Consider the following 27,697-nt stretch of genomic DNA (forward strand, 5'->3'; position numbering starts at 1 on the left):
ACCGTGTTATAGGTGAAACCGCGTTATATCGAATTTGCTTTGATCCACTGGAGCACGCAGCCACGCCCCCCCCGGAGTGCTGCTTTACCACGTTGTATCCGAATTCGTGTTATATCGGGTCGCGTTATATCTGGGTAGAGGTGTGCATATCCATTGTGTGCAGGAAGATTTGTAGATTACACTACAGAAAGGAAGATGCTCAGATTGCCCTGTCCGTACAGGTGTCCTTTGCCATTGCCAGCTGGGATCATAAAGAGGTTTCCTTCCTTAGTGAGAAAGGCCTTCATGTTGTTACAGCTTGCAGAAAAGTTAATGGTAAAGTGCAGCTAACAATACAGCAAGCTTCAACCACTGTAGGGGAATCTGGACTATGTTTTGATTATGGCTATTGAAAGGGAAAACAAGGATCTGCCTTGTGGGGAATTTTCAATAGATTGAGACTGAACAGCTGGTCGTTAAGCAGACATTATTTGCTATAACAGGAGATGCAAAGGAGCAAGTTAACAGTGACCTGCAAAAGAAAAGAATTGGGTTTGTTCCCTGTTTTGTTGCTTTATGATGTCTAGAAATGGCCTCTCTCTGTTAAAATTGTTGAATTATCTGCTGGTTTTTTACATTAGAAATTCATCTTTTGTCTATTGTTTCGAAACTATTGGTGGCTGGAGACCTGGCAGAATGATGATATGGAAGGATGAAAACCTGATTAATTGAGAGAGGAAGTGATTTTTATTCAGATTAAATGTGTTTTATCTATCTCAGATGCCTGAGAAACACTTGGGTGGGGGGAAAGTGTTGTTAAAGATTTCAATTCAGAGATGAGAAGAGTCACAGCCAAACATCCCTGAGACCTCCAACAAGTTGTTCAGCCAAATCAGGGAAGAGCAGATATATTTTTATTGTGAAATAAGCAGGAAACAAAAATACTCCCTCCCCCCGCCTCAAAAAGAAATTCCCAATTAAAGAAACCCCAAAGCAATAAATCTTTTCTTTTTAAAAACACCAATCAAAACTTAAAAAACAAAAAAACAATATTCAGGCCTTCTTTGTACACCATGACGAGGATGGCTGTTCAACTGCTGACCTTAAAAAAAACAAAACAAAAAAACAAAAAAAACCACTCAACATTTTAGCCCTCCCTTCAAACCATTAGCCTCGCTGCTGCTTATCTTCCTGAGTCATATGCCGGGAAGGCCAATCTATTATTTTGCTCCCACTTGAGTAAGGTTTTTATGTGGCTCACTGGTAATCAAAAATGCATTGACCTTTGGATTCCAATTCTGCCCCTTTGGAGATATGCATAAGTATCCCCGATGCTGTTTAAGAGCTAGATTGTGACTGTGTCCATAGGAATGCATGGGGAGGGGGAAGGGCGGGGACTGTACAAGGAACCTTAGCCCAGCCTTAACCCAGACATACCTACAGCCTAGACAGAGAGATGAGTTGTTCTGAACATTTCTCTTATCGGAACAGAAAGTGAGATCTGGACACAGAATATATTTATAATATGTCAGTTAATATTTTAGATCACAAAAGACTGACGCACACGTCAAATGTTCTGTGTCAAATGGTGCTTTTATCTGTACTGTTTTTTCTGCTGTTGTTGACAAATGAAGTGGGGGTGGAGGGTAGGTGGAAGGGTGTTTGCTTTTTACTTACTTGGAATAGTGTGAGGGTGATGATCCCAGGTCTGTCTTTCATTACAAGCAAGAGTATGTTGTAGGTAGGTCAGACATATCTTATCTTTCCCTCTTACAATCACTGCCATCATATCAGCGCATCTTGTAAAATGATATAATCCCAGTCACCGAATCCAGCAGATCCTTTCTGAGCATCTCATTTCTTCTCCAGAGTTGATAGTATGTTCTATAAAGCAGCACAAACATTTTGAGAAGGAAGTGGCATAGGGTGTGATCCTCCACTCGTTGAAGTAAATGAATGGACTGCCACTGATCTCAGTAGCCATTGGATCAGGCCCATGGTTGGGGCAATGTTTGGATGGGAGGGAGGAAAGAAGCAAAGAGCAGTGGGACATCAAATCTATCCTTCTATCCTGCAGTGGGATCCGATAGTGCATATTTCTGTGCCTTTGCAGAATCCCAGTGAGGTAAAAATTACTGCTTTCTTTTAATTTTCTTTTTACCAATGGCTTGCTAAATTTCCCCAGAATTACACAGTAAAACACTGAAGATAGCATATGAAACATAATACTAATCCTACACAGGTTATAAAGAAGTACAGTAACTCCTCGCTTAACATTGTAGTTATGTTCCTGAAAAATGCGACTTTAAGCAAAACGATGTTAAGCAAATCCAATTTCCCCATAAGAATTAATGTAAATGGAGGTTTCAGGTTCCAGGGAAATTTTTTCATCAGACAAAAAACTATAGTATAAGTTTTAAACAAACAATTTAATTCTGTACACAGCAATGATGATTATGAAGCTTGGTTGAGGTGGTGAAGTCAGAGGGTAGAAGAGGGTAGGATATTTCCCAGGGAACGCCTTACTGCTAAATAATGAACTAGCACTCGGCTGAGCCCTCAGGGGCTAACACATTGTTGTTAATGTAGCCTCACACTCTACAAGGCAGCACAAATTGAGGGAGGGGAGACAGCATGGCAGACAGATACAGAGACACACACCCAGTGTGTGTGTGAGAGAGAGAGAGATGAGCATTGCCCTTTTAAGCATGCTGACCCCACTCTAAGTACATTGCCTTTAAAAAGATCAGGAAGTTGAGACAGCAGCTGCGGCTCTCTCCGGCCTGAGTCCTGTCCTATCCACACCCTGCTCTATATGGAGAAGGGGTAAGTAGGGGGCAGGAGTAGGGGGAAGGGGGACACCCTGACATTAGTCCCCTTCTTCCCCCCTCCCCTGCACAGCAAGCAGGAGGCTTCCAGGAGCAGCTCCAAGGCAGAGGGCAGGAGCAGCACATGGCAGGGGGGGAAGGGGGGGGGACAGCTGAACTGCTGGCAATTGATAGCCTGCTGGGCGGCTGCCACACAGGGAACTTAGGGGAGCGAGGAGCTGATAGGGGGGCTGCCGGTCCACCCTGGTTCCAAGCCCCCACCAGCTAGCTGCAACGAGTCGTTCTTCCTGCAAGCAGTGGACAAAGCAGGCGGCTGCCAAACAACGTTATAAGGGAACATTGCACAACTTTAAAGGAGCATGTTCCCTAATTGATCTGCAACGTAACAATGAAACAACGTCAACCGGGACGACTTTAAGTGAGGAGTTACTGTACTACTAGCCCTGATCCTACAATCAGATCTGCTTGTGCTGACCTCTGCTTCCATGTGTAGTCAATGAACTCAGTGGGCCTCTGCCCAGGTACAGGAGTTGTCTAGCCCATCCAAGTGCAGGATTGGGACCAAGGTTTGCTTGTTACAAGCCCATTAATTTGCCCCTTATTGTAATCAATAAATTGCTTATGTAAAAAAGGCAAATCAGGAGGCAAAAGTTGCAAAATCTTCAGTGATTTAAGGTATATTCAGTTTTCTAGCTTTGGTGATATCCAAATTTGCTTGATCAGACACTGTTTCAGATCAGCCTGTTGGGTTACAGCTTACTGAGTTTGAACCAATCAAAAGCTACAAAGAGTGGTAGCATGACAGATGTGTATAAACTTGATTGGTACTAATGTGTTTAGTAGCCAATCTGTTCCTGTGTAAAAGACCCATTGAAAAAAACAGAAAATTGCTTATATAGTGAAATCAAAACTGACTCTTGATGAAGTGTTGTCTGCAGAGTAAATAAACAAAAATAGAAAAAATATTTTTTCTTGAATTTCTTTCAGTTGGGGTAATCTTAGGAATGACTTGTATCATTAGTAGATAAAACACTTTCCTACAGAAAGAAGTGTATTTATTTTAGAGTTGGATGTCCCTTTAATATTTGTTTCTCCCACATAGGTTAGTTTAATGCATATGTAAAATAAATTATTGCATATGTACATAGATCATTTTTCAGATTGTAAATGTCAACTTAATTTCCTGTTTTTTACCTGTTTAGAGTCTAAGGATTTGTTTACACTGGCAAATGAAAGACAAAACTTTTGTCATTCAGAGGTGTTAAAAAAACACACACCCTCCCTCGAAAGACAGAAGTTTTGTCCACGACAAGTGCCGCTGTGAACAGCACTTTGTCGGCAGGAGCACTCTCCTGCCAACAACACTAAAGCTGCTCGTTGGTGGTGGAAGTTTTTTGTGGCAGGAGAGCTCTCTCCTGCTGACAAACAGCGGCTACACTGCGCACCTTTTAGCAGCACGGCTGTAGCGGCACAGCCGTGTCGCTAAAAGCTGCATAGTGTAGACATAGCCTAAGCATGAGATTCCTTCCAAAAATAAAAAAGCCGTGTTGTGAACAACATGAAAAAATAAGCAAAATTTTGTTCCTGCAATATGTATACAATAATCCATGTACTGAAGTTTTTTCTTTGTTTTGAAGAACATTTGCTACTGGTTGCATTTATTTTTGTGCATATTTAATTGCATAATCATTTCACATTTTTGCACACATTTTCTCCGTTTTTGACCGCAAAGGTGTCTAATTACTGATTACATAGGAATGTAATTTAGTTCTATTACATTGTGCTTGTCATTTGGTTGCCATGTTTGCTTAGCTCTGGAATGTAAGCCTGTAATTAGGTATTCTGCAGGTGGAGTCAATCAAGAAGATATTTATTTCATGCTACCAAGTGCCTGAAAACTAATACCAAAAACAATAGAAAATCAATTATTTTCTATCTCTAATCTCTTGCTGTTATTACTATAGTGCTTCAGAAAGTAGATACATTCTCAGAGATACATACAATAGCACTGTGTCAGACTTAGAGCAAATCACAATGTAAACATCAAGCCTGTTGCATTATGGGAATTACTTAATATGCTCTGCACCTTGTGACTGTTTACAGCTTTTAATTAAGTTGGGTTCTCTGATTTTACACTTAGCTTTCCAATGACAATTACAGCTGCATGAAATGTCAGCAGGTGTGTGTTTAGCGAAGTGATCTAGTTGCAGATTTCTCCTTCATTTGAATTGAAAACAGCATGGGGGGGTAAAGAGACACCGCACAACAGCTAGCATAATTCCAGACATTTTGAATGGCTGGCACAGTACACAAACGTAGACCTGGATTTGGGCCAAAGTCACTGATTTAGTCATAATTGATTACATGAAGGTCTCAGATGCATTTTCAGTTCAATTCAAGAGCATAAGGAGAGCGCTTCATGAAGGAGGAAAGCGAAAGTTATCAGGCAGTCTTTATTTAGAAAAAACCCCAACCTCCTACACTCTTTAACAGTAATGATCTAAGACACTGTAATGATTCTGTTGTAAGATTTAGTGTTCTGAGCCATTAAAGTTGAATATTGTCTTTTTTTTAATAAGGGACCAGGTGGCTTGGTGAAGAGTGAATTTCTGTGCATTCATATCTTAAACCAGGGGAGTAGATCGCAATTTGAAATGTGTAAACCCATTGCGCCCCGTACCCCCTCGCACGAAGTATGTTCATAATCTCTGAAGGCAGACATACCATTAGAATCAATATGATTGCTAACCCAGCGGTGCAGTTTAAGAGAGAGAGAGCTAGTGATGTGTTAATGAAAGGCCCGATGACTAACAAAAAGTCCCTATTCCAGTTGTCATTAAAAATTTATATTCCCACCTCTAGGAAATTAAAAACTTGTCATGGTGTAGAGAATGTATGCCTGCCCAAACCCAAGCCTTAAATTAGTTAGCTTCTCTGCTTTGTTCTACTAAATACAGGCCTGCAACCTATGCGAAGAGATGACTGTAAATATTTTTAATGGGCCAAATGCTGCACCTCCCTCCAAGGATGGGCAAGGTCCCAAACACAACAGAACTTGCTCAGTTCTGTTGCAGTGGGCTACATTCCTTCCTTTTATGTCCTTGTAATTACCCAGTGAAGTACCGGCTGACTTATCAAGTAGGTGGACAAAATGTATCTCCCTTGCTGTCACCTGTACTGCACCATGTATTTTACCTTTGAAGTACTGCTGTTCCACAGAAGTTATGCATATATTCAGCTGTGAAGCAATTATATTCATTATGTTTATTTCAGCAGCTGAGATCATTCAAAGGTATCTGATTTGGGGTGTCTCTATTCTTGAGTACCCAACTTGGACACATAAGGTTTGATTTTCAAAGGGGCTGAGCAACCATTTCTCCCACTGACTCAGTTGGAGTTGTGAATGTTCAGCTTTTCTGAAAACCAGGTCGTGTATACATACACCACCACTGAAATGCAGCCAACAGTAGGGCTGAGAGCAGCAATCAACTGGTGCCCAGCATGCAGCACAACTGTCTAGAGAAGGTACGCTTTCTCCATGGCACCAGGGTCTTAGGGCTACAAAGTGTGCTATGGGGCAGACAGGGCCTTGATGTTAAAGACTCATCCCAAAAGATATAAAACAATTTTGGGCCCAGTCCTGAAGTCCGTTCTCAGGAAAAATTCCCACTGACGACAAGATTGGGTTCCTTGTTTCCATTTTGAGAAGCAGCCCCACAATGTAGCTTTTCAGCAGAGTGCTCTAGCAGAATGGAGTCCTTGGGATAACCTCTCCTCCATGTTTGTACAGCTTTCCCTTCCACTTGACTGGGTTCCTTCCCTATGTCTTTGATACACTGGGACTGTACATTCTTATCCGTTCAGGCAATGCTTTGCTTCAAAGAACACTTTTTACTGTGAGCCCAAAACACAGAATAATATCCAGAGGCACCCCGTAGTGGAATAAATTTGGTAAAATACTTACTCCTTTACATATTTCAGCTATTCACCAGTCTGTCTGTGAGAAAAAAGATCTTTTATTAACCCCCTGCCCTTCATATCCTTAGGGCCTGATTCTGGTCTGAAGACAGTTTTACATGGGACTTGCTCCTAATTTACAGAAGTCAGATCAGAACCAGGCTGCTAATCTCTGTCTGTTGTCTTTGCTTGTTGGTCACATTTGTTATTTTGCAATCTGTAACATTAATCATTTTCTCATTTCATTAACTCACTTTGTTTTTTCCACTCACCATGGCTACCGCCTGGCAGGGCTGAGTTCTACATAGACTAGATCCTCTCTGGATTTATTTAAGTAAATGCATTTTCTGACTTTTTTTCATTACACAAACATACACGTTTTTGCTACCCGTCTCCATCTCTCAGCGGCAGACCAGAGCCTTCTGTCTGAGCTGCAGTAAGTGTGATCATTGAATCACCCAATGTAGAGATGGACAAGCCCTCGCAGTTCATCCAGTCCATCTTCCTGCCAATACTAGTGTCTTGGCCAATCTACTTTTAAATTTCCTCTGTGATGGGAATTTCTCTACTTCCCTTGGGAGACTATTCCACAGCCTCATCGACGGCACTTTCCAAAAATCTTTCCCTGACTTCACCCTTTCTTAATTTCATCCCATTAGTCCTAGTTCAATTCCCTTTCCTATCTTAAATAATTTCTCTCCTTCCCTTTATGTTTTTCACCCATCTGTAGCCTATTATCATGATCCCTTATATTAAAAAGAATCCCAGTGAGCTTTACAGACCTTACCCATGATATGCACAGAAATAATTTACATCTACCGGTGGAGTGCAGCATCTCTGGGGTGTACCTTGGTCTTGTCTACTCTAGAAAGGCTTTGCCAGTGTCGTGGAGACACAGTTTTTGCTGGTATAGCTTATACCTGTTCCCTGAATGGAATAAGCAAAATAAACAAAATGACACTTTTTTTGCCAGTATAACTATGTCTACCCTAGGGTTTTTGCTGGCATAGCCATGTCAGTTAGGGGTGGGATTTTTTTCACACTCCTAACCAACATTGCTATGCCGGGCAAACTTTTTAAGTGTAGACTCCTGTGCTTAAGTGTAGACCAGGCCTCGGAAACTGTTTAGCAACACGTTACACAATAACTTAGAGAGAAGTGAAGGAGAATGCTATCCTCATTTGAAATCGGTGTTGAAAGAGGCTCGCAGTGAGAAATTTTGGTGGGGGAGGAGCTCTCTTATAACCTTTCATCTAGTGAATAGGTACTCACCCAGGATGTGAGGCCCTTTGGTCAAGTTCTCCTTTCTCTTGAAGGGGAGAAGGGATTTAAACGAGGACCAGCCACCTCTCAGGTGAGTGCCCTAACTACCAGACTGGGATATTCTGATGTGAGTCTCCCTCAGTCTCCTATGGAAGTTATTCCACTTTAATTCAATAATTAAATATTAATTGAGCCAGTGAAAGTGTTAGAATGATTCTATAGTTGCGTCCAAACACTAATAGCAAAGGATTAGCTAGCCTTCTGCAGGACCTTAAGAGCAATAGCAGCAAATAAAACATTGATTTTTCAATGTTTTGGCACTGCTGTGAAGTGGTGGAAAATGCGAACAATTGCACGTACACTACCCTGTTGATTTAAGAACATTCTGTATATATTTGTTCATTCTTTTTTAAAAAAATCAATATTAAATGGATCCTCTTTTTTTTATGAGGAAAAAGTGAATGCTCTTGTGGTGCCAGGTGTTTTAGAGATTCTTTCCTAAATCAATATATTAGTTCATTTTCAGAGAACCAAGCAGAAAGTACAATAATTGTCCTCAGAGGAGCTGCCTCAGAAAGCTTAATGGCTATTTTGAAATGGAGATTTGATGTAAAGGTCCTGAGTCACAGAGGGCCGTCAACCTGGCCTCCTTTTGTGCACATGCAACTTTGCGCAATAAGCATGCATGCGTTTTTAAAAAAAAGTTGATAACTACACACACACACTAACAATTGTGCATGCAGGGGACAGAATGGATCTGTGCAGACCCGTGGAACATTCCATCGAAGGATCTCAACTGCTTTATAAACATTCATAAATTAAGCCTCCCTTCTTCCCTCTTTTTATCCTTGTTTTACCTGTAGGAGAACTGAGGTACAGAGAAGTAAAAGAGACACTGCCAACTTGAAACCCTGTCAGTTTAAAGAGAAAAGAATTAAAAGTTGTTTGGGGCATTACACTTGGCCTAGAGACCCTCTGTCAATTTTTGTGGTTTTTAATAATCATAGTTTCCTGTTTTAAAAATGTGTGTCCGTCCCCGTTTGCTGTGTGAAAAAACCCATCCAAACAAAAAGGGAAAATGACTAGCTAATGACAATACACAAAGGGCTATCTAATACTAAAAGTAAGCAAGCTGAAAGAATAAAGAAAAAAATACTTTTCTCTATTCTTGATAGGTTCTTTACATTTTAGTGGCAGCACCTAAAGATGCAGATAGGCACCTAGTAGGATTTTTCCAGAACAGCCTAGGAGCCTAACTCTCATTGGACTTGGCATCTTGGGATGTTTGACAATCCCATTTAAGCACCCAGTTCCAATGGGAGTTTGGCACCTAGGATCTTCTAAAAATCCTACTAGGCACTATCAGCTGGTTGATGTTTCAGACTCCCTGGCTTGCCCGAGAAACTTCGGCAGAGTCTTTGGAAAACTGTTCTACTACATTCCCTTGCATTACAGTTGCTCTTTGTGTATTTTAAATTCTCTGACATCTAATAGCATCCTCCTCTTCTCCTTTGTCGTAGCATGTCATCGACTCAGAAATAATCCCTAAGGACAAGGGAGCCAATTTTCAAACAGCAGAGCCTGAAGCCTATGTGCATTCACCTGCATTTGTGAATGCAGATTTGTTAATTGAGCATGTAAATGGGTAATTGTGCATGCAGTTAACCAATTGTTTTTTTACATGCAAATGTGGGTGCACAAGCACAAACCTACTTCTACTTCTGCTAGCTTTTTGAAAATTTGGCTCAAATTAGATACATATATTGGGCATATTAAAGCAGTTCAATGCAGTTGCTGATTATTCTCCTCTTGTCTTATCTGGCTATGGCAATCTGAATCATATTCCCATCCGAGGGTAAATCTTGTTAGCTAACCCCTTAGGCTGTCCATGTATCAAAGCTTCTATGTTATCTCTGTCCTTTTTCCGTTTTAGCATCTGGCTACTTTCCTTGCTGCTGCTGGAAGTGGCAGCCGCAGCAAAAGCTGCTCGTGAGTTCACCCGTGAACACATGTTCTGGCTTCAGCATTAGTGACATTTTCCTTACCCTTTCAATGGATAGGGCTAAAATATTTTCAAAACTGTTTTTTCCATATAAAATGTTAGATTGACATGTGTTTATGGGAGAAAGTCTGCTAGTTAAATGCATGGCATGGGATTCTTGGCTTTTTGAAATCCACTATTGAAAAATCTTGGCTGGGAGTTCAAGTGTATCACTTTCTTTTTTTCATTTAATAAAACAGTATAAATGAAATGATTATTTTTCCTGAGTCTTTAATGGGTTTTTCTTCCAAGTTTCATTGGAGAAAAAGCTGCATGGAATGAACTCTGTGGGTTTGGGGATTTCCCCCCCCCCCCCATTTTTCTCCTAACAGCTTTGCACTCTAAGAAGCAAAAATAATGTTACGAGGTTTTTTAATTTGCAGATATGGTAATAATACAAGGAGGTTTAGTCTGCCCGTTTGCAAAGGATCAGTGATCTCACTGCTGTGAACTTGTACTTCTGATCTGTTGCCAGTGAACAAAATCCAAACTGCTTGACATTCAGTGTCTGCATTGTTCCCGTGCTGGAATGAAATGCAGCAATGTTGCTTTCCTCTACAACAGTGGTTTTCAACCTTTTTTCATTTGCTGACCCCTAAAAAATTTCGAATGGAGGTGCTGACCCCTTTGGAAATCTTAGACATAGTCTGCAGACCGCAGGTTGAAAACCGCTGTTCTACGGTAATGACAACCTTTCGTGGACCCCTTAGGCATAGTCTGCGGACCCCTAGGGGTCCGAAGACCACAGGTTGAAAACCACTGGTCTTCAACAAGCTCCACTGTATAAAATTAAATGCTCCAACAAGTCATCTTAGGAGACTTAAAAGGGAGGCATAGAAGAAGGCTGTTTGAATAATGTGCAGCAATATTATGAATTGCAAAAAAAACCTGTACAACAGGTCTGAACATATGAACTAGTAACTGAATACTCCAATCCTTAGCAAGTAGTTACTCAAGTCAATTGGACTATTGCCTAGTTATGGCTGTAGGAGTTGGATACAGATTACTATTCACAGTGTGTGTGTGTGTGTGTGTGTGTGTGTGTGTGTGTGTGTGTAACTTTGTATTCAAGTGACACTGATGTCATGGGTCTGATTTTTACACTGGTGTAAGTCAGAGCAACTCCAAGGACATCAGTGGTGTAAGCCCAGTATCAGTTGAGAGGACAATCAGGACCTCTGTTAACTATCTATGGTGATATTAATGCTGGTTCTTTACAGCTCCAAATTAGCAGTGTTTCCACTCTCTAGAGCAGTGGTTCTCAACCCGCGGGCTTCTTGCAGCTGCAGCCAATGTGACATCCTCAGGGCCATACAGGTAGTATATGTGTTGTGCGGATGCAGCCCACGTAGCACACAGAGAGCTGCAGATGCAGCCCACAGTGGTAAATAGGTGGAGAACCACTCACTGCTTTGAGAGAACCCCAGCCGTGCTTTGTGCCACCATGGCAACAATGTAACATTTTTCCTTCCAGATTTGTGAGGTCATAAATGATGCCCCTGGCCGTGAATCTAATTACATCTGAGTCATTGACTCCTCTGTCTCTGTGTTTAGATGCTGTACTGTCAGTTTACAATAACTGGATTTGATAGAGATTTTACTGTTGAGTTTATATTCCCCCCTTGGAGCCAGATTTTGATATGATGCATTTTTACTTTAAGTGACAAACACTCCCAAAATGTCCTTTTCTCTTTATTCCTATGCAGATGTCGCTCCTATGAAGATTGCTGTGGGTCAAGATGCTGCGTAAGAGCCCTCTCTATCCAGCGACTCTGGTATTTTTGGTAGGTTAGGACTTCTTTTTTTCTGAACACGTTTCTGAACAAGTTATACTTGCCTCATTTTAAGAAAGCCCTAGAAACGACCACATTTCCTGCCTGGATATTTTATATAGTTAACATTTAAACTATATATAGGCTGAGATTTTCAAAGCTGCATAGGAGATTTAGATGCACTGTTCGCATTTAAATGAATGTGATGTCTGCATCTGAAGACAGCTTTGCAAATCTCACCATTATGTTCAGGATAAACACTTTCAGATAACAGAGCCAAAAGGGAATTTATGAATGTTGGCTTGGTGATGCTGGGACAAAATTCTGCTCTCCTTTACACCAGTTTAGAATTTGGCCCATCGCATCCAGTGGTCTATGCTGCCACGCAACTTTTGTACCTTCAGCCCTTCTCTCCATCAGCCAGAAGGGAGCCTTGAAGAGCAAATCTACTTAGCATCTGGGCTGAGAGAGGAGTATTTGTGTTGTTCAACAGTGACCCCTCTGGTCAGTTTAAGGAATGGCATGGCTATGCTCCAAAGAAATCCCCTCTGGTAAAACCTTGTTCCACAGAAGGGGCATGTGGACCTAAGTCATTTATTTCCATCAATATTATTTGGAATTCTGATCCAAGCAAATCTTAGGTGAGGTAAAGAGGTGGCAGAAGGGGACAGATGAGCCCATAACCCCAGATTTAGGGGAAGAAGACAGTATTCTCCCAGCTCTGCTGGCGTAATCACTGTTGTTCCTGTAAACTAATAAGAGAAAATACAGTGGAAAACTACTATATGAACAAAAACACTCCTAAGAACAAAATCTTCTCAGTCACTATAGAAATATCAACTACATGCTGCCATACACTGGTATCTCAGCTTGTGCAGTCCTGCTTTCAAGGAATAATATTTTCAGAAAATCCTGATAACAGCATATGGGAGCTGATGGTTAAAGGGTAATGATCTTGGTTTCTCTTATCTATGAATTTTTGAATAACCCCAGCTCCCTGGGGCCCTGCATTTAGATGGATGCCATGTCCAAGTTTGACTTTTCCTCCTTCTTTTGCTCAGGTTCCTTCTGATGATGGGCGTTCTGTTCTGCTGCGGAGCTGGTTTCTTCATCAGAAGGCGGATGTACCCTCCACCGCTCGTAGAAGAACCGACTTTTAATGTATCCTACACCAGACAACCAGCCAACACTGCAGCAGGTCAGAGACTACTTATATGCTAGCCTAATTTCTTCTGTGTGCACAGGAAATATTTAAAAATGGTGTGATTTTTAGCTAGGAGTAGTTTACTTCACCACAGGTGACGTGGGTTCAAATTCTGCTTTGAGTATGTTGCACCATTTATGAATGTACACCCAGTACTACTGAGATCCAGTAGGCTATAAGAATGGGTCAGACCAATGGTCCATCTAGCCCAGTATCTTGTCTTCCGACAGTGGCCAGGTGCTTCAGAGAAATGAACAGAAAGGCAATCACAGTGCTCACAATTCTCTTTCAAAAGAATTTTTGCATTTCTTTTACTAATCCCTTCTAGAGAGTTCTTCCTCCACTGGTTTTATAACTTATCTCCATGAATGCAAACAAGATAGGAAAACAGTTAATCACATTGCAACATACGCAGAGCAATAGGCAATGCCACATTAGCAATGATGTTCCTCTTTTATATGAATAATAAGGAACAGTTTCCCAGAGTTGGTAAAATATACTAGAAAATACTTTTGCCAGAATGAGACAACCAAACATTTTCCTTCTGTGATACTACCTAACTGGGGCGTTTCCATTTTTGCTGTGCCCTCCGTGTTATGGAATACTGCTTTAGAAGTGGGAAAACACTACTTCTTCCTTATCAGTCTGAGCATTCTTCAACTGTCAAACAATGATTTTGTGGCAGTCTGAAGGATCCGTACAGTAGTGGATCAGCTGGTCCCTCCATTCTCCCCAGCCTACCCCTACCCTGTCCCACCAAGAGAGCCCTTCAGAGGGCATGTGTGCTCTGTGAGACTTCTTGCATCCTGTCCCCTCCCGTTATGAGACCCTCTCTAGCTGCAGATGATGGGTCTGCATCTGTACCTAAATGCACACCCACACGTAGCTGTCACACACTGGCAGCCACAATGGAGATACTTCTATGTACACCCTGCTCACTGCACACACCACTCCGTATCCATGAGCACCAACATACCTGGTGAAGAGATTTTGACTCCTCTCCCCCTCCCTAAGGGTACATCTACACTACAGGTACGGGTGTGAATGGCTGTTCATGAAGACATACCCATGCTAGCCGTACTCTAGCTAGCTCAAAATAGCAGTGAGGATGTGCTGGTGTGGGCTTTGCATCACCTGCACAAGCGAGTCTGTACCCAGGAAGGTCAGACAGACTTGTGCACCCCATGCTGAAGCCCATCCTCACTGCTATTTTTAGCAAGCTAGCTAGAGTACAGCTAGCACAGGTACGTGAATGGGAGCTGCAAATCACACCCCCAGCTGCAGTGTAGACAAACACTAAGACATCCCTATGCTCCCAACTTGGAGTACATTGCCTCACTTATAGAGCTGGCTGCAGGATGATTATTCCATTTCTTGACAGCTTTCCAGGTTTTGAAATTTGTTTTCGTTCTGCATTGGAATGAAACCAAAACGTTTCCAACATTTTCACAAAACAGATATTGTATCAAAACATTTGTCTTCGGATTGGAAAGGTCAGGGTTTCATTTCTCTGAAAGTGACTGGAGAGTCCACCCTGAACCTCAGAAACTTTCCTGATGAAAACTTGGTCAGAATTTATACGTCTTTGTAAAACATTTCAGCTTCAACAAAGCAGCATATTTCAGTGGAAAAAGGTTAGTCGAAAATGTTCCAACCAGGCACGTAATCACAAACAGCAGGTCACACAGAGAGCTTAAGTTCAGACTTCCCAATCTCTCCCATATCCTATTGCACACAGATACACTGCGTAAGTTCTGGAAATACCCCTGCTCAGCGTTATCCGCATCCTTATGCATATGCGTACATATTCTCTTTCAGTCAGAGATCTAACTGCATCATATAAAAGGATACCCTCACTCTCAGACTCCCAGGCACTCCCTTTTATTTTTATTTTTCTCTTTAAGGTATTTCTTTCTTTCATTTGTTACACGTGCTAAATGCATAGACATTTCATTCAACGTGAAAATCACACACACTTATTTTTTGATTACCAATCACACATTTCCCTAGTGAGATAGTTTAGGTAGTTCTTGCCTGAGATGGTAAGAAAAAATAAAAATAAAAATTATTATAAGTCTTGGAAATAACTCAGAAGTTATATATAAATAGGGAGCATCACATGGCTGGATTGGCAAATATATTAAATGGTTCTTAATGAGCCACACATGGCAGAAGTCATGTGGAAATAAAAAATAGCTATCTAGTTAAGTCTTTTAATGTCCTAGTTATGCCACATGATTTTAATTTTTTTTAAAAGTCTTAAGGTCTGATCCAAAGCCCATTAAAGTCAATGGGAGTCTTTCCCATTGGCTTTGTTGAGCTTTAGATTAGGCACTTAATTTGTAAGTGCTTTCTCAGTCTCTCTCATATGAGTCTCAGTCCCAGCGACTCTGAATTCTTCTGCATTTCTGGCCATGTCTGTCCTTTAAAATAAAGCATACTTTGGGCCTGTGAGGTGTTGAGCATCTATGACTCATATTCGGGGGGAAATAGCTCAGTGGTTTGAGCATTGGTCTGCTAAACCCTGGGTTGTGAGTTCAATCCTTAAAGGGGCCATTTAGGGATCTGGGGCAAAAACCTGTCTGGGGATTGGTCCTGCTTTGAGCAGGGGGTTGGACTAGATGACCTCCTGAGGTCCCTTCCAACCCTGATATTCTATGATTCAATGGATTTGTGGCTTCCTAGCACCCCATTTTTGAAGGTCTAATGGGCTTGAATAGTTCTGATATACTAAACAATAAAAGTAAACACCTGGGATTTGATCCTGCAAGAAGGTCAGGATCCAGCCCTTATTTTGCTATTGGGTTTATTGAAAGTATCAGTATCACTGGTCTGAATACCAGTGTGGAAATAAATTGGTTACCATGATGTAGTTGTGCAAGGCATTTTAACAATAATATTTGCAAAATGCAAGGAGTTCCCCCACTCCTTGTCCGAATTCCCTTTGTGGAAGGAAAAGTGAGGAAAAATGCTGAAATGTGCAAGCACCATCTTTGTGGCAAAACGCTTAAGAAAAATAACACTGCTGTAATCGTAGACACAGGCCCAAACACCCCTGCACTTTAGGGAAGTTTGGGTTTGGATCCAGTTCCCAATCCAATCTCCATGGCTCGACTCCATTTCTATAATGGGACCAGTGGTTACATTGGATGGAAACAGAGGCAGGAGCTCTCTCATTGCCCAGCAAAGGAAGAGGGCAAGCTGTCTGTGAAGTGCTACTTATCCAAGGCAGGGTGGAAAAGAAGCGCTCCTATCTGTTTGCAGGGAAGGAGGAGTTGTGCTCCTGACTTGCTTCTCCTAACCTTAACCCCTGAATGGGCCAAACCAAACACAGGATCCAGACACCCCAAGCTCCATGGATGTTTGGATTGGCACCTTATGGCTTAGGCCCGTCTCTCTTTGATACTAACGGAATAAAAACTCAGTCTGAAAAAGCATTAAGTAGTGTGTAACGCTTCAAGGTGTCTCTGGGTTCCATCCTGTTGTCATACTGAATCTCCAGCCCACTGAGGCATGGAAATGGGTGATCAAATGTAAAATCCATGGGGGCTGCTTTCCTTACAGACAAAGCAGGAAGCAAGGAACCGAGGAGAAATTGCTGCTCCTTGACCACTTTGTTCTGTTAACGCAGCTTTGCCATGAAAAGGGGGAGAGAGGAGGAAAGAACTTGATGTATTCCCACAGACAAACCTTGCAAAGCTCCTAGAGGGCATAACTTTTTAATTGCTGAAACCATATTCAATAGATTTTTATTGATCAGAAATTTTGGAGTCCTCATGGATCGTTCCCTGAAAACATCTGCTCAATGTGCAGCAGCAGTCAAAAAGGGTAATGGAATGCTTGGAACAATTAGGAAAGGGATAGATAATAAAACAAAAAATATCATAATGCCACTGTATAAATCCATGGTAGGCCCACACCATGAATACTGCATGCAGTTTTGGTCGCCCCAGCTCAAAAACAAAAAATATTAGAATTGGAAAAGGTGCAGAGAATGGCAACAAAAATGACTAGGGGTATGGAACAGCTTCCATATGAGGAGCGATTAAAAAGTCTGGGACTGTTCAGCTTAGAAAAGAGACAATTAAAGGGGTTTATGATAGAGGTCTATAAAATCATGACTGGTGTGGAGAAAGTGAATAGGGAAGTGTTGTTTACTCCTTTTTATAACACAAGAATCAGGGGCCACCCAATGAAATTAATAGGCAGCTAGTTTAAAACAAATATAAGGAAGTACTTCTTCACACAATGGACAGTCAACCTGTGGAACTCATTGCAGGGAATTTTGTGAAGGCTAAAAGTATAACTTGGTTAAAAAAAGAATTAGATAAGTTTGTGGAGGATAGCACCATCAATGGTAATTAGCCAATGGTCAAGGATGTAATTGCATGCTCCACATGTCCCTAAAACTCCAACTGTCAGAAGCTGGGACTGGACGACAGGGGATGGATCATTTGAAATTGTTTTGTTCCTTCTCTCTGAAACTTCTGGCATTGGTCACTATCAGAGACATGATACTGGGCTAGAGGGACCATTGGTCTGACCCAGTATAGCCATTCTTATCCTCTTATGATTGTTCTGATATCTAGAGTTTGAAGTCTATCTCCCATCCTTCTTAATGGGAGTATAATGTCTCTGATTCTCTGGGTACCACATAGTTTTTCATTTGATCATATGTTTCCTGTTGTTCTGGACCCAGATTTCATTACTGGCATGTGATGAATACAGTACCTTGAGAATTTGACATTTCTTAATCTTAGTCTGTGCTAAGAAATCCTGTCCCATAATATTAACTAGACTTGTATTGACTTCAGCTGGAGCTGGATTGGGTCTCACACTTGTCTGTCTTAAAGTGGGGTTGTGAGCTTGAGATGCAATCCAAGAGGCAATACCATTCAGTACATTGTAAAATCCGAGGTGCATTTTACTGTATCTTGGAAGGTTTTAGACAAAGATCTTGGTTAAAAATAAAGTAATAAGAACAGCAAACCCCCAAGCTATTTATTGGTATTGTAGCATACCTGACAGGGGCAAAAAATCAATGTCGGCAAATAAGTACCAAAACCCCAGGGCGCGAAGAGCAATTTACAAAACACAAAATGGGAGTTGGTTCAGGCCCTGAGAGGAGATAGTTAACAGCAGCAGGTATGGGCTGTTCAGCTTTTCTGGGTGTAATGGCTTAGTTCTCTGGGGGCCAGTCTGCCCAAGGAAGACTCACAGATGCACCTGGAACAATGTGTGTATTCACCCTGGCATGCACAAATGCCAATTGACATGTGTTCATACAGCAATTGGCAGGCTCAGCTGATAGGTAAGTACATCCAGTGGTCCCTTCTTTGAAATTGTGGCCCTTGCTGTTTTTGTCATGCTGCACGGATCAAGACAGAAGGAAGTTTGATTATTATAGCTGTAAATGCCTGTGATCCATTGCAGTGTGAATTCTTGCACCACTGTAAGGAGGCGCCATCTTAAAGAGGTTTTCTTACTCAGATTTGGCTGTAATATCACCTTTGGTTAAACTTGCTAATTTTCAGGCAGCTATCACCAGGAGTCTAGCTTATTCTCTTAAGAATTAAGAACAGGAGTACTTGTGGCACCTTAGAGACTAACAAATTTATTAGAGCATAAGCTTTCGTGGGCTACAACCCACTTCTTCGGGTGCATCCGAAGAAGTGGGTTGTAGCCCACGAAAGCTTATGCTGTAATAAATTTGTTAGTCTCTAAGGTGCCACTAGTACTCCTGTTCTTTTTGAGGATACAGACTAACACGGCTGCTACCCTGAAACCTGTCATTAAGAATTAAGGTTTGCTAGAGGGCATTGTGCCAGGGGAGGGGAGGAAGGGCTTGTGGCAGTGAAGTAAATGGAAAGACGGAGCTAGCCTTAGTACTGATTCTAAGCAAGGATTCTATCTAATCCCATCTTTCCATTTGCCACCCAGAAAACTCACAACCCCCAGCTCTCCACCCTGTGTATTGTTGTTTGTTACTGTAGTGCCAAGGAACTCCAGTATCCCATTGTACTAGGCACTGTACAAACATAACAAAAAGACAGTCCCTGCCCTAACATGTTTACAATCTAAGTATGCGACAAGAGACAAGAGATGGATATCGACAGATCAATGCGGGAATACAAAGAACAAGGAGACAAAGGTACATGTACATGGATACATGTCTGTCTGGCAGACTGCCTGGGAGCCACAGACCCTGGAAGCCCTGGGGTCCCACAGCTGTGAGGCATGTGGACTGCTGCAGCACCAGGTGGACACACCGGTAGGTATCCAAATAGGTTTCCAACAGGACTTTGATGAAATCAAACCAGCTCTGCAAAACGATTTGATTTTACTGAATCTGCAAATTTCAATAGAAAAAAATGTCATTGGAATTTTTCCGACCAGTTCTAATTACTGCAGTGGAGAGGCGTTGTGGGTAGGGCACTGGATTGGGACGTGGAAGCCCCTGTTCCTACCTCTGCAACTGGCTTGCTGAGTGAGCTCAGACAGATCCCTTCCCATCTCTGTGCCTCTGCCTTCCACCTCCAAGCCATCATCTGTTTAGATTTAAACACTTTGAGGCACGGACTGTGCAGGGGTGCTGGAGCAATGTGTACAGTGGGGGGTGCTGAGAACCATTGAACCAAACTGTAAACCCTGCATATAATGGAAACCACTTGGAGCACCTCCCAAACCCTTGGTTCCAGCACCTATGGGACTGTATGTTACCCAGTCTTTTTTACAGCACCTAACATCTCAGCTGAGACCTCTAGACACTACTGTAATATAATACTGATATAATACTAATCATCATATTTCCCAGGCGGTAGCTTGGTGTTTGACTAATGATTCTTTTTCATCATATTCAAAACGCTGCTTTTAGTGACTTACTCTCCTTTGTCATTAGATGTAGTGATTTATTAATATGTTCTTTGATATGACTTTGGTTCTGTGTTTACTTTTTTTCCCTTTGAGCTAGTTGAAGTTTTGTGCCTAAATGAACTGACAGAATGTCAATGGCATCAAAGTTTCCCTGGTGCTTAGAGCAACCATGTTTGTTCTCTGTTCTCTCTGGCCTACGCTAATTGCTAATGTCAAAGATGTTGCCATTAGGTTAGTGAAGAACCACAGAACAGCCTTATTGGCAAGCATGTTGGAATTAACTGGGCCCTTAATGTTTCCTGATCTGAATGCTGTTTCTTGGCTGACACAGCTAAGTACATTGATGTGTGTTCTAGGGTTTCCATCTCATTTTCCTTGGGGATCTTGTGGATTTATCCCTGGGGATATGTCCTTACTGTATTCAAACGGTATCTGCAGGCAACTGAATATAGAGTACATGCATGTCGGTTAAAGGCTATGAGTGTAGGTTGAGATCCTATGGTGTATTTTCTCTACAAAGTGAATTTAGTGCTCCTAACTGGTACAGGTTCAACAGCCCTGAAAACTGAACTCTTCTATGCACAGAAGAAGCAGTGAGGGGGCAAACATCCCCAGTGCTCGTGATCTGGAGAAAGCACCTTTAGGGGGTGAAAGGTAGTTCGATCTCTGGGTCCATTCAGTCCTTCAGCTGTCTTCTGAGACTCCCAGCCAGGGTGCTAGTAAGTGTGATGGTGATTTGTTATGGTGTCAACAGCTGTCCACTGGACTGAGATCACCAACCTCATGTGACTGGGCAGCCATGAGATGGAAACAACCTTTGTGCATTGTCTTGGCCATGTGTCACATACTCCAATTAAAACCTACTATGTATTATTTGCCTTTAGAGAAGAGCATATTTGTGCTTTCCTCAGCACTGGAGCAGCATGATACTAGCCTATCTGTTTGTTATAAATTTACCGTTGCATTGTAAATTAATGTATGTTCTCTCCATTTCTTTTAGGATCACAGCAACCAGGGATGCCATACTACACGGATCCAGGAGGACCTGTGATGAACCCCATGGCTATGGCTTTCCATGTCCAGCCCAACTCCCCGCAAGGGAATCCAGTGTACCCACCTCCGCCCTCTTACTGCAATGCACCACCACCCCCATATGAGCAGGTGGTGAAATCCTCCACGTAACAACTCTGCAGCTCTTTTACCTGACTCTGTGAGAAGCAGGTGCCATTGCAAAGTGACTGGGGTAGAGGGTCTCTGCCCTTCTGAACACTTGCTAGTTCTCTAACTCTCCCTACACACACTCCCCATTAACATTACTTGCAAGGGATAATTTTTTTTGTAGTAGGGGGTGAATTTTCATTTTGATGTATTCAAAACTAAAGCAAGGTCTTTTAAATGCTTTTAATGGAAACCTATATTTAAATCCAGTACGTTTTCCCTTTATTTATTGTTTCAAAGGTGCATATTAACGCATTGTGGCAAAATACGGTAGCAGCTTTATGCAACCACAAAGTGATGCACGCTCTCCTAAAACCCGGTAGACGAATGTGGTTTTCTACTAGAGTAGAAAGGAGAGAAGGAGTGAGTTGGAGGAAAGAGTCAGGGCAAGATATTTATGAGAAGTGTGACCACCAACATCATGGCCTGTGATTTTCTAGGAAAGCTCTGTTCTAAGACAAAGAAGGGGGACAGGATGTTATGGAAGCCATCGAGTGAGTGAGGAAGTCGAGTCATGGCAGTGGGTTCTGTTTGGAACAAGTCCCACTTGAGAACTTCACTTCTGTAATAGGTTTGGGTCCAAGAAATCATGAATGGGCAGGTCTGCAATGTCTCCACATGCACCTGGACTCTGAACTTGCCACCTTAAGCCTGGCTCCTCTTCCCCTTCTGACACTTTCTGGAGGGCTTTTGTTGTTGTTGCCAAGGATAAGATTGTAAAATATAATTGATGATCTAAATGTTAGACTGACCTGTGTGTGGCGGGGAAAATGTTATCAGCTAACAACTACACATCTACACTTGTAGAGAAACTACTTAGAAATATTTCAATACACAGAAGAGTTTTCTGCCCTAAAGTAAAAATGGGAACTTAGGCCCAGAACCTCAAGATATTTGGGCACTGAACTTCCATCTAGGCCTTGGGTCCCAATCTTACTCCCTTTGAAGTCACTGGGAGTTTTGTTATTGACTTCACTGGGTGATGACTGGGTCCTTGTTGCATTCAGCACGTTAGCTCACTGGGTTTGGTTACGGTCTTATAGCCACAGAGAGAGTACAAAAGGATGTTGTCTTCTCCAAGCAAGAGATTTGAAAATCTTCTCTTAATGATGCTTTAAGCGCAGTAACTTACTAGGATATATGTTTAAGGGTTGCTTCTGAGCCTAATGCATGGACACTTTGGCCATGCAATACCACTTGCAGACAAGTCCCTGTGCATCATGCTGAAAATGTCCCCCATTTGTTTTTGGCTCATACTCCTGGGACATTCTTTGAGTGGCAGTGGCCACTACCCAACATCTTCAAACAAACAAAACCTTTTCTCCTGAGGTATTTATGAATGGTTGTTTTTGCAGACATTTTCCCACTTATTTTGATTGTTTCCAATTAAAGTGGTGTTTTTTATTGCTGTTTGAACTGAAGAACCACCTCAACTATGAGCTTCTGGCAGAAGACCTATAGAAATGTTTATTAACTTCCAATTAGTTACACCGGTGCCATCCCACTGGATGCCTGAGGGTGCCCATGTGTAACTGAGCACATACTCCCAAGAATCTGCATTGCGCCGATGTAGTTGAGGGCCTTATTTAGCCTGCAGCGCCTTTATCACTGGTGATGATTTGTGAGAATTTGGTTTTCAGAGCCCAGGTTGAGTTTGCAGGGCTAACGATCAGAGACCAACATCTTTTTGCTTGTAAACTAAACAACTTCAGTACAGAAAATATCGAGCACCAATAAACCCGGGAACGCCCTGTCCTCTTTTTAGTCCCTTTTCCAAGTGGAACTACCCTTCAAAGGATCAAATCCAGCAGTCATAACTCAGGTGGAATTCCTATTGAGAATAGCCACTTGTGTGACGTCTAGGAGAAAATACTTTCTGGGCCCACTCCAGTACAACCCTGACACACTCTGGGAGGAATTGGCCTGCTATAAATACACTGAAAGTGCATTCATTTGAATTGTGTTACATTTACCAGAGCCCAGTCTGGGACTTGAGCTAGAATCCTTAAAGTCACAGAAACACATTTCATAGACTCCAGTGGATCATTTCCAAGTGGATCAAGATTTGGCCCAAAGGAAAGGATTAAACTTGTTTAGCAAATAAAATATAAGCAGAGGATTCTTCCCAGGAGCAGTGGTAGCATTTCTGTTAACCTTTGCACTCGATTTCATCTCGGGATATAACTATTAGTCTTGCTTTCAAGAAGAAATAAATGAAGGGATAAAGATGACATCAGGTTAAAAATACTAACCTGTAAGGCTGGGTTGTTTTTGCATTTTCTAAATACAGTCTTTAAAAGGGCTTGTCTACACGAACATTTAGTTTGTGGCCAGCTGAAGCGTGAATCTATCTCGTGTTAGCCTGTCCACATGGACCCTGCTGATGTGCAGTAACAGTTCCTTAGTACACTTTGATCTACCTGGCTTTGGAACAGGAGTAGGTCAAAGGGCATTAAGGAGTTGTTAGTGTGCATCAGTGTGGGGTAGATTCCCACCCCCAGTTTGCTGTGAATTAAATGATCAAATAGACAAACCCAAAGAGTATGTTTCTAAGCCTACTTACACTGGTGTAAACCAAGAGGAACTCCAGTAAAGTCAATTCAGTTCCACTGGTATGAGATTAGAACCAGGCCCTGTGCTTCTACTTGCACTTCTAGTAATGTCCTAGGAAGTTAAATCAGATCATATCCGACCATATTGTGTTTTAGAAGTGTGGAATGTGACATTCATCTCCATTTATCTTTTTAGGGTAAAAAGAGACACTCGTACTTACTGAGAGTGTAAGATTTCACAATACATGACAAACCTCATTCCTTTCTGTAGTGCTGTGTTTAGTGCTATATTCTAACATGAAGTTTGACCTGATCTCTTGCTTATCCCTACAGCCTACTTTGCAGATTAAAAACCAGTCAAAGTCTAATATTTTCTGTTGTTCTCTTTCGCAAACTTAAAAGGGAGTTGGCTTTAAATAACAAACTAAACTTCGTTAAACCTTTTGTGTGATATTTTTGAGTGTCCTAGTATGTCCTAGACACGAAAGGCAAAATTCCTCTTAGCTCCACCCAACTGATCTTGACTAAGATAACCTACCTGAACCTAAATTTACTGTAATCTCTTTATCATTGCACGTCTCTTGCTAGCACCCGAGGTGCCAGATCCTGCAAACACATATATGCTTAACTTTAAGCAAGGAGGCTTCAGCGTGAGTACCCGGGGGCTGAAAATTAAGATTGCACATAAATGTTTGCAGGATTGAGGCCTAACCACCGACTGCTGAGATCTCCTAGTTGCCCATATCGTTTTTCCACACAGATTTACGTGCCTGCACAGAATATTGGAGGGGAAACATGCAGTGGAGACCTGAGAGGAGACTCTTGCACTTAGCGAACTCTCCTATTGCAGTGTTACACATGGGCTTAATAGATCTAAAGCCAGAAGGGCTCATTAGATAAACTAGTCTGACCTGTACAACACAGGCCAGAGGCTTTCATCCAATTCCCCTGCATTGATACCAACATTAAGAAACACTGAAGAAAAAAATACTTTTCAAAAGTATTGCAGCAATAGTATCGTTTTCTGAGGATATTACTGTTAAAATATTCTTCCTGGCCGGGGCCTGTGGTAAGGATACAGCAGCTACTTGTGAGTTTGCGATGCAGGCCCCATGAACATTTCAGATATATGTATTACATGATTGGTCCAATTACCTGCATAGCACAATTGTACGTATTTTCTAAACTAGTGTGCACACTAACTAACGCTGCCTACAATCACATAATATGGCTCTGTATACACTGTATTTTTTTTTAACTTAATCAAGGGATTTTTTTTCCTTTAACAGACTAGGCCTTATGATGTGAGCAAATAGGTGTCGTTAAACCCTTTTATATTATTAAATGTGTCCAAGAGAACTGATGTTTTCCTGATAACATTGGGTAGAACCCGTTTCCAGTGGACTCTTATGCTGTATATTGAAATTCAACTTCTGGTGAAGTTTTTCTGTGATCCAATTGTTTCCTTTATTAATGTTGGTGGATTATAACCACCTCTTACAATGAAGTCAAACTCCTGGTCTAGTGAAGTCGTTTGGTACTTAATTGAAAACACAGCAGCACTATGGGTAAATCTAGGAATTATTTGCAGATTGCTTGCATGCTTTTCCTCTGATATGCCTCTTCTTTTGGTTTCTAGGTTTTTGTTTTGTTTTCCTTTATTTTAGGTTTTTTTTTAAAGAAAAGGGTGGGGGGGGAAGAAACCCTGTAACTTTTGATAGGGTCATGTTTCATATGTATTCCAAATAAAATTGATCTGGGTGTGTTTATTGCTTCTTTTGCCCAAGGTGGTTTGGGAATTGTGGCGGGGAGGGTGGGGGAGAAGTTAGTCCTTCTACTGCTTGCTTCTGCTGTTATCTTAGAATGGGTCCACTAGAAAGTTCAATTTAAGTTGCATTCTATTAAAGCAAAATGCAGAAAAGGGCAATAAAAGTGATTAGGTAGCAAGAGGGAGGGATGCACGCAAAGGATTTATTTATTGCTAACAGAGAGCTGAACATGTGCTCAGTTCTATACAAAACAAGAACATAGAGGCCCAGATGTGCCAAGCTACTTAGGCAGGTTTGTGATCCTATCTCCAACCTCTTCCCTCTGCATAAGACTCTGCATATTGGTTAAATGAAAATAAAGGGCTGTGAGCCTCGTTCTCCTTTGCCTTGAATGGTCTGCAGTTGTTTATCTCACAGTAAAGGGAGAGAGCATTTTACTTCCATTTTGCATCGACCTAAATGACAGTGAAAAGTAGTGAGTAATCAGGGTCTCCAGGGAGTTACATGATAAAAGCCAAAGGGCCTGAGTGGCTGCTCTACTACATGAATTCTATGCTTCTGTAATTCCACTGCAGTCAACTAAGTGTGGTCCGTCAGGCCCTATAGCTGTGTGAAAGGGTGTAAAGACGTGACCAAGGTTGCTCCAAGGAGGTATAATAAGGATTGCAGGGATGAAATTAAAGTAAATAATGAGGTAATGCTGAATAGGGAATGCTCCCTAAGAGTGAGCGGCTGTAGACTAGTTTCCTATGCGAAGAGGTGAATACTCCAGCTGGGCATAGAAACTTTAACGCACGACTGGAGAAAGCACTGGCTAGTGCTGTCTGAGAAATGATCCTACATTTGCCTGGAAGACCTTTTCCATGTCTGACTCCTGTGATTCACTGAAATGATCACAGTTCAATGCAGGTGTGACAGCAAACGCTTACTGCTGACCAATGATGTGTATGCTCTGGTTTTAGGCCTCTAGCTGAAAAATGAGCAGGAGTCGGGCTGTGCATTGATGCTGTGAGCAGCAGCTCCTCCTGCATGACAGGAAAAGAAATGTTATGAATAGACACTTAGGGCTAGATTCACAAGGAGGATTTGGGTACAGCACTGCACAACTTAGGCGTGAGGTGTGGGCTCATGTCTGGTCTTAGGCATCTTGGTTCATGCCCACGAAGCGAAATGGAGGAGCCATAGGGTATGTACAGGTACAGTGAGGCAGCAGCTGAGGGGAAGAGGAGGGCTGAGGATCTAAATTTGGGACCTCTGTTCCTGAAATGGCAGTTAGGCACTGAAATTCCATCGTAACTGTAGCCTGTAGTGGGATTTACAAAAATTGCTTAATGAGGTCATTGAAATCAATGGGAATTAAGCAGCTAACTGGATTAGCAGTTCTGAAAGTCCCACCAGAGTGTTTGCCTCTTTAGGAGCCTAAGTACCTTTGAAAAATGTGCCCCACCCGTGTAGCTTGGGAAAGCTGTGACCACACACAGGAAAAGGGTAAGGGGGCCCAAACCTGCTTATAGTCTAACAAGCAGCTGAAGTGTGTAAACAGCAATAACAAAGTGGAATCAATCAGGGAATAACTAGAGATAGCAGGATGAAATTAAACTTTAGCTTGAAAAGAAGAGGGAGCTTGCCTTCCATAAGGAAAGCAAGGATTCCAAGGTCTGAGCAATGAGGCAAACCTGTGGCACACCTTCCCCACCCAGCTAAACACATTTGTCAAACTTACATTTTTCTACCAAGCATTTTGCAGGACTCAAGCAAGGCCTCTCTGCCTTCAGCCATCCAACCAATGGTGCATCTACACCAGAGCTGGGAGGAGTGGAAATTGGGGTGGGCCCCGACTTTTGGGTGGGAGGGCAATGACCGACCATGGTAGCTCAGCACTTGAGTGGGGGGGGGGGGAGGCAGAGGCCAAGGGCTGGCACTGGGGGTAAGGGGCAGGACCAAAGGAAGCGCAGGACATGGGTGAGGCAACAGAACTGGGGCGTATAGCAGACCCTGAAGCTGGGGTTCAGGGTGGGACTGGGGCATGGCACCGACTCTTACCACTCAGCAGGCACCAGAAGACAAGACTGCTGGGGCCCACAGGCTGCCCCTGTGGGGAGGAGGGTGGAACCCTGGTGGGGCTTATGCTCTGCCCATCCCGCCCAACCACGTCTTGGTGTCCATCTGCCCAGCGCTCCATGTCCCTTTGGCCTGCCTGTGCCACGGTGTCCGTCCTGCACCCCGCGCTGTTGCCCACGC

General features: G+C 42.3%; 1 protein-coding gene across 6 annotated transcripts in view; it reads left to right on the plus strand.

The window, feature by feature from the left end:
• The window catches only part of VOPP1 (VOPP1 WW domain binding protein), a 98,209-nt gene extending 72,759 nt beyond the window's left edge, over positions 1-25,450 (plus strand). For all 6 annotated transcript variants that reach the window (XM_065583866.1, XM_042842819.2, XM_005287314.5 and 3 more), the window contains exons 4-6: positions 11,775-11,852; positions 12,902-13,038; positions 20,918-25,450. In XM_065583866.1, the coding sequence (XP_065439938.1) occupies positions 11,775-11,852; positions 12,902-13,038; positions 20,918-21,099 (397 nt within the window). In that variant the 3' untranslated portion in view covers positions 21,100-25,450. The remainder of the gene's footprint in view (positions 1-11,774; positions 11,853-12,901; positions 13,039-20,917) is intronic.
• Positions 25,451-27,697: the final 2,247 nt, after the last annotated feature.

Source organism: Chrysemys picta, chromosome 2 (assembly GCF_011386835.1).
Source record: "Chrysemys picta bellii isolate R12L10 chromosome 2, ASM1138683v2, whole genome shotgun sequence".
Classification (NCBI taxonomy): Eukaryota; Metazoa; Chordata; order Testudines; family Emydidae; genus Chrysemys; species Chrysemys picta.